Genomic DNA, 8310 nt, shown 5'->3' with positions numbered 1-8310 from the left:
TGTCTCAATGCTGAGAATGAAAATGCATGCACGTCTAATGTATTTTTATGTAAATGAACAATCTTTACATAAAAAGCCCTGTAAATTTTATATACTTGAAATGTTTTAATTCAAATGTAATGCATTGTAATTCAATAATTTAATTAAATATTTTATATTTTGCCCATTACATTGCAATTTATTTCTTGAGTTCTTTTATTTATTTAATAATTTCATGAAATATTTTGTTATATTCCTTCATCATAATCCATAAACATGTGTACATGCATGCATGTCTCAATGCTAAGAATAAAAACACAACAGATAAAGAGTTCAAATGTGAGTTTTGATTGAAGTTCTTCAATTACAATATACATGAAAATTGTACGTCTCGGATCAGCCCAGAGAGTGATTCTTGCTTTTAAATAGAACAAAAGTTACACAGAGCAATACAAAATCAAAGGCACTAGCCACAAGTTTTAAAATAAGTTAGTACTTCATCGTATTTACAAAATTCATCGAGTGGCAGAAGCCGAATCTCCTTAAGATCCTATTTACAGTTCTATACACAAACACATCTTCAATCCGACTGGAGATGCTGCAACGAGAAGAAACACACACAGATGATTAGTCAAACATCTTTGCAGTCACATAAGTCATATTTATGCACACTGTTAACGATTATTGGAAGTCAAACAGTATTTAACTGTAATATGAACTGTATTTTACTGTAGGACAGTTATGCAGTGTGTTACTGTACTGTAAAATAAAGCAATTTTCACAATGCAACTTTAAAATAAAGATATACAATACTGTAACTACATTACAGCAAGATAAATGGTGCTGTAAATGTAAACACAGTATTTTTGCTGTAATTGATTTACAGAAAGTTACTGGCGAACTACTGTAGATTGTGCATACAAAAGATTGAGGTGCTCACCTATAAGATGTTCAACAGAGAGTTCTGAATGTCTTCATAAACTTGGTTATAGAGCTCGTCTTTTGAGCTCATGCCATCCAGATAGTCTGCAAACCACAGAATGAGTGCTTATTAATACTGAAAACTAATAAATTAACTTAGTTCCTTCATGCTGTCCCAACACAAATCGACTGAGTGGACAAAGCAAAGATTATTGTTTGCATTTCTTACATTAACTCTTGTTTAAACCTCATAATATTACAAATAAAATATAAGTTTGAACAGACACTGAGCCGAAAACCACAGAAATGCAACTTAAAGGAGTAAAAGTAAAAGTTAAGATATGTTAAAAGATCATACATGTAGTTAAACATGCCCATTTATTTGTCAAAATGAAGAAAGTGTATTTGTTTGTAAAAGGTTTTTCTCTAAAACAGCCACAGGACAGATTTACACTACAGAATTAGTGCTTTATAATACTGAAAATTATTATTATATTTAGTCATTATTACTTTATTTCAGTTAGTTTTTAGGTAATACAGACACACAAGTTTTTTGCTGTTTGTTCAAACTACTCATTTAAAATGAGCTGAAGCAACAAATGGGACAACTTAATTCATTTATGTTCGGTCCACTTAAATTTGTAAAAACTAATAGGCCAACTTAATTCCTTCATGTTGTCCCAACACAAATTAATTGAGTGGAATCCAGCATTTTTTACAGTGCTGTTCAGTTTATTTTGTTACACACTGCTATTTAGGAAAAAATAAATATATTAAAAATTGTTTTAGAAATTCTAGCTTAGCAGAATTTACAGACCAAAACAAAGATTATTGTTCGCATTTCTTACATTAACTCTTGTTTAAACCTCAAATATTACAAATAAAGTAATAGTTTGAACAGACACTGAGCCGAAAACCAAAGAAATGCAACTTAAAGGAATAAAAGTAAAAATTAAGATGTGTTAAAAGATCATATATGTAGTTAAACATGCCCATTTATTTGTCAAAATGAAGAAAGTGTATTTGTTTGTAAAAGGTATTTCTCTAAAACAGCCACAGGACAGATTTACACTACAGAATTAGTGCTTTATTATACTAAAAATTATTATTATATTTAGTCATTATTACTTTATTTCAGTTAGTTTTTAGGTAATACACAGACACACAAGTTTTTTTCTGTTTGTTCAAACTACTTATTTAAAATGAGCTGAAGCAACAAATGGGACAACTTAATTCATTTATGTTCGATCAACTTAAATTTGTAAAAACTAATAGGCTAACTTAATTCCTTTATGTTGTCCCAACACAAATTGGATGAGTGGAATCCAGCATTTTTTACAGTGCTGGTCAATTTTTATTTTGTGAACATATTTTAAACATATTAAATTTAGTTTTAGAAATTCTAGTTTAGCAGAATTAACAGACCAAAGCAAAGATTATTGTTCACATTTCTTACATTAACTCTTGTTTAAACCTCAAAATATTACAAATAAAGTAATAGTTTGAACAGACACTGAGCCGAAAACCAAAGAAATGCAACTTAAAGGAATAAAAGTAAAAGTTAAGATATGTTAAAAGATCATATATGTAGTTAAACATGCCCATTTATTTGTCAAAATGAAGAAAGTGTATTTGTTTGTAAAAGGTATTTCTCTAAAACAGCCACAGGACAGATTTACACTACAGAATTATAATACTAAAAATTATTATTATATTTAGTCATTATTACTTTATTTCAGTTAGTTTTTAGGCAATACACAGACACACGCGTTTTTTGCTGTTTGTTAAAACTACTCATTTAAAATGAGCTGAAGCAACAAATGGGACAACTTAATTCATTTATGTTCGATCAACTTAAATTTGTAAAAACTAATAGGCCAACTTAATTCCCTCATGTTGCCCCAACACAAATAGATTGAGTGGAATCCAGCATTTATTTTACAGCGCTGTTCAGTTTATTTTGTGAACACACTGCTATTTAGGAAAAACTAAATATATTAAATATAGTTTTAGAAATTCTAGTTTAGCAGAATTAGCAGACCAAAGCAAAGATTATTGTTCGCATTTCTTACATTAACTCTTGTTTAAACTGCTTATTAATGCAACTTAAAGGAATAAAAGTAAAAATTAAGATATGTTAAAAGATCATATATGTAGGTAAACATGCCCATTTATTTGTCAAAATGAAGAAATGAAAATGAAAAATGAAGTGTGTTTGTTTGTAAAAGGTTTTTCTCTAAAACAGCCATAGGCTCAGATTTTGCACCACAGAATTAGTGCTTATTAATACTGAAATCTTATTTTATTTGGTCATTATTTCAGTTAGTTTTTAGGGAATACACTAAAAAACAAAAAGGTTTTTGCTGCTTGTTCAATCTACTTTTTAAAATGAGCTGAAACAACACAATTCTCGCCATTTTTTGGGACACCTTAATTGTTTTATGTTCAATCCACTTCAATTTGTTACATGAACTTAATCGATTTGTGTTGGGACGACATGAATAGTTTTGGTTTTTCATTTATTGTGCTTTTTTAATTTAATTTCAGTAAATAAAAATGCTTTTTTTCCCAGTAGCTTTTAGTCTTGGCATTCACAAACAAGGTTATATTAGTGAACGAAAACTATTTTATTATTACTACGATTATTGATTGACTTACGGATATCCAAGCTGCTGTTCTCCATTTCTGTCCTGTGTTTCAAGTACATTGGCCAAACATGGCCGTCAAACAGACCTGGTGGGTCAGGAACGGTGTACGTTCTCGTACTAAAATGACAACACAATATTTGTTAGAAAAGACCTAACAAATCCATCAAACATCCATGATTTTTAATAACAAACCTCACCTTCTTCTCCTTTTGCACTCTTCATATGGAATGGTGACGTAGAAGCACTTGTTATAGACGTCAATCAAAGGCCTGAAGGTGGAAATAAGAGCATCAATTTTATGCTCACATTTCTTGTCTTTATTAACCAAATAAGGTCTCCATCAGTGTTGTGTACATTATAATACATCATTACAACTGTATTTAAATGACTTATTACTTTGTCTAAAAAGTAACCTATAGTTACTCAATAAGTAATTTACTCGCTTGACTAAAGAGTAACCCACATAAATCTGAATGCATTGACAATATAAAGTAAACTTTTAATTATTTTAATTGGAGTCAAACAGGATCATTTAAGTTTGAGTTTAAAAATGAACACTTCATTTAAACAATGTATATATTAACACAATAGTATTGACACTTTATTTCATATATATATATTTTGGCATACATTTTTTATTTTGCTTATTAAGCATGCGCAGTTGTCATTAAAATAAAACGTTTAACCATTAAGGTAATTAGCAATTATTATTATTATTATTATTATTATTATTATTATTATTATTATTATTATGTTAAGTTAATGTGCAAAATATCTGGAAAAAAATATTATTATTATTATATATATTTACAATTACTCTGTTTAATTAAATAATTTATTTTATTATTAACTTAATTTTATCTGCTTCATTTAAATGTATACCTTGTATTGTAGCAATCTAATTTCTCAATTATTTTTTTATTAAGCATATGCAGTTGTTTTGATAAATTACAAAATGTTCATTAGTTGGAAAATTGAATTATTCTCCAAAATATATATATTACTCTTGTAGAATCTGAAATTTGTGATAACCTGTGTGTGCTTTAAATGAATTCTATATTATACGATGTTTTGTTCTTGTTTTTTTATTATTTGTTTTGCATTGATAATTACAGTTATGGCTATATAATCATTTATAAATTTAGTTATTCATTTAGTCATCTGATTATTTGATTAATAATTTTAATTCATTCATGTTTATCATTTATTATATTAATCATTTATTGATTTGATTTCTTTATTTTATATATACCTTATTATTTGTCCTGCTTTAAGTGCTTTTTCCCATTGTTTAGTCATATAGTGTTGGTGTTTCATGAAATGTTCCTCTCCACTGATATGCGATATGAGTATATGTCTCTAATTCAAGGTCTTGTGGCCTGATGAATAATAACATTTGTTATATTTGTGCTGCTCAGATGAAGCATGAGAGCGCACCAGGCCATATGCAACTAAGATTATTCAATAAACCCTGCTCTTTATTATCATCACTTCGTCTCCTGCTTCAGCTCTTCTCTGGCTTCCTTCCACAATCAGCTCCTATATTGGTAGTAGACTGCTAATTCAGCTGAACACTGGTTAACAGGTTTGGGTATTGGAAACTCCGCTGACTTGTTGTCCAGATACCTGGAGGAACTGACATTTCCTGACAAGATCTGGCATCCTGGGCTGGATCCTATTCATCTGGCGTGAAGATCTAACACTATGCTTCTCTGAATTAGTTTATATAGACCTGTTGAATTTATGTAATACTTATGGTAATTATAAGTAGCTGTAATTAAATGACCAAAAAATGAAAAGTAATGCCTTATTTTTTACTTTTTCAGAGGTAAAGCAATTTAATTACTTATAAAAAGGTTTCATTAGTTAATGCATTTACTAATATGAACTAATAATGAACAATACTTGTACAACACTAATTAATCATAGTTCAGCATTTACTCATGCATTATTAACATCCAAATTCATTTGCACTTGCGAGAAGAAAACCTTTAGTCGTTAATGTAATTAGCAATTATTATTATTACTATTATATCTATATAAATTCAACTTAATGCATTAACTATTAACTAATACAACCTTATTGTAAAGTGTTAACAATGCAACTATTTACCCCCAACACTGGCCTGAATGATCACCTACTTGTAGTTATAAAGCAGAAATCCCTCTACAATGAGTATGTGGATGTCACGATCGGGGTCGGATGTGGTAGAAACGGTCACGCCATGGGATCGTGCAAACTTCACCGGGTTCTCCATCCATCCCTTAACAGTGTTCACCATGGCGTCCATGTCTAAGGCGGTAATGACTACACAAGGAGACAAAAAAGACAAAGCGTGTCTCACATGCTTGGATAACAGAAACATTTCATTAATGCATTTTGTTCTGCTCTTTTAAAATTATTGTCCTTTTTCCTTTTTTAGGGATGTTAATAATTAATACTATAGAACTGTGAGTCAAATTTACACTACAAGTCTAAAGTTTGGACACACTTATTAATGTTATTCTCTATTATGGCTATTTTGAAATAGTACATTAGACCAGTGTTTCCCAACCCTGTTCCTGAAGGCACACCAACAGTCCACATTTTCATTCTCTCCCTAATCAAACACACCTGAAACAACTCATCAGAACATTAGAAAAGACTCCAAAACCTGAAGTTAATGAGTCAGATGAGGGAAACATCCAAAACATGAACTGTTGGTGTGCCTCCAGGAACAGGGTTGGGAAACACTGCATTAGACTACATAAATGTAATGTAGTATATCTAGTATCCAGTATATTTAAACATATTTTTTTTAATCTATATTTAAGTTCTGCTCATTTATATCAATCTAAGTCATTAGTTTTATCATGGGATGCTTTAAAAATACTAATTTGCTGCAAAGATTTTAGTCAGAAATTGATATTGTTTATGATAAATAATAAACAAAGAAATGGCAGGTGACACAATTAAAGTGAAAATTTTAGGTTGGAAAAAAATGATTTAAAACATACTCCAATAATCATCATCTAAAACTTAATTTTAGAGCATATAATGATAACTTGAAATGGAAAAACTGTGGAAAACAATTGTGTTGTACTGTAAGTGTGTCCAAGCTTTTGACCTGCAATGTTGGAAGAAAAAAAAATAGTTTTGCTGGGTTTTAGGTTTATGTTACAAAAAAAAAGCAAACATCAAGAATGGTTATGAAAAGGTGGGAATACGTTACTGTTTCTCTTCCCACAGCGAAAGCCATTCTTACCATCCCATTGTCTAAAGCCGTCCTCCCCGAGCTCTATTTGATCTTGGGGCTGCAATAACAGTGACCAATAAAACAAAAAGGTGTAGATCGCTCAGGCAGTGCTGGTCCCACCTGGACATGTGACGCCAAGCCCTCAGCCTATAGTCTTCAAATATCAATTTGAAGTGTGTACTTGACTTAATTTGAGTTCAGTGCACTAAATGTGCAAGTTATGCATTCATTGGATTGAATTATCTTTACCAGCATGTTAAAAATGCAATTCTTCAAGAGGCTCCCGGTGTAAAAAAAGCCTCTGAAGACAGTTAGGAATGTGTGTGTGATGCACTTAAGAGGTGTTATTAAATATGCCGATATGGGAGAGCGATTGGAGTTTTGAAGGGTTGCCAGATCTTCTTGCATGCCATAGATTGATTGTGGCATGAGCAAGAGAATCGTATTAGTGAAATTAGCATTTTAATGCTTCAAATGAATGCCTGCTAGACTGTACGTCATTTTAGGCATCCCAAATGGCATTCATTTGTGTATTTGTTTGAGGTTGGCTGTCCAGGAGAACACCAGCATAGGGTTCATGAACCACATGGGTCCATAAATACAACAAATGATTCAAGTCCTAAATGTCTTTACCTTTTCTGTCCCTCTAGAATGCTGTGGCGCTAATTATAATCTAGCATTGCCAATATTCTAAATCTGAAGTATTCAGACACTCACACCAGACTTAAAATGTATTAATAACACTAATACATTCTTAAGCAAGGCATAAATGTCGAAATACTTTTATGAGCCACAATACATATGAAGAAAGTACTAATAAAATACAGTGGGATCTCTTCATACCTTGAAAAAATCATCTTGATGAACCACACAACAGTTTGGTAAGTTCTTTATGAGTCTTCCAGTCAATGTTGTCTTTCCTCCATTGGTCACACTGTTAATAACACATTAGTTTAGTATAATAAACAATGACAACGAACAATATATGTTAATAATGGTGCTGTTGTGAGTACTCACCCCCCTATTCCAATTATAAACTTCATTCTGATCCTCTTTTTGTTCTTGGTCTTCGCGATAGGACAGTAGCAAAGGAATCGCTTCCTCGGGAATGCTTTCAGTCTCTCTCTCTCCTTTCCTTTCTCCCAGAATCTCCCTCTTTTTACTATTTCATTGATGGACTAGGTTTCGCCTTCTTTATATAGGCAGCTCGGCCTTGCGTCAAGGAGACGTGAGTGTCTTGCCAATAAGGCAGTACTTGGTGAACCAATCAGCGCTTGAGTCGTCGTTTAAATTTGCATATTGGCGCCGTTCCACCATCGCACCTGTCGCTGTGCTTCTGTCAGCGGGTCGCGCGCGTGGAGGGGCACGTCGTCGAGCACGCGCTTTTCTGAGGGGCAGTTTAAGAGTGGAAATATACCACCAAATCATGCTAACTAGCACATAGTTAATGTTTAACACACATTAGAGACGATACAGTAAACAATCACGTGGATAAAACCAGGTGAGAAAGTAAACGATTCATTTAA

General features: G+C 31.8%; 1 protein-coding gene across 2 annotated transcripts; it reads right to left on the bottom strand.

Annotated features, from left to right (window-relative positions):
- Positions 1-306: 306 nt before the first annotated feature.
- nmrk2 (nicotinamide riboside kinase 2) lies at positions 307-7966 on the bottom strand. Of its 2 annotated transcripts, XM_056446004.1 has the most exons (8): positions 7802-7966; positions 7628-7718; positions 6794-6842; positions 5691-5856; positions 3746-3817; positions 3559-3665; positions 920-1005; positions 307-577 (listed from the first exon to the last, which is right to left on the bottom strand). In XM_056446004.1, exons 1-7 carry the CDS (start codon positions 7825-7827, stop codon positions 920-922), a joined length of 597 nt encoding a protein of 198 aa, XP_056301979.1. In that variant the 5' UTR covers positions 7828-7966; the 3' UTR covers positions 307-577. The 2 variants fall into 2 exon arrangements, with proteins under 2 accessions (XP_056301979.1, XP_056301984.1); XM_056446009.1 differs by lacking the exons at positions 6794-6842; positions 7802-7966.
- Between the last annotated feature and the right edge of the window lie 344 nt (positions 7967-8310).

This window comes from Danio aesculapii, chromosome 2 (genome assembly GCF_903798145.1).
Source record: "Danio aesculapii chromosome 2, fDanAes4.1, whole genome shotgun sequence".
In the NCBI taxonomy this organism is placed as follows: Eukaryota; Metazoa; Chordata; class Actinopteri; order Cypriniformes; family Danionidae; genus Danio; species Danio aesculapii.
This window is presented reverse-complemented; position numbering and strand designations above follow the sequence as displayed.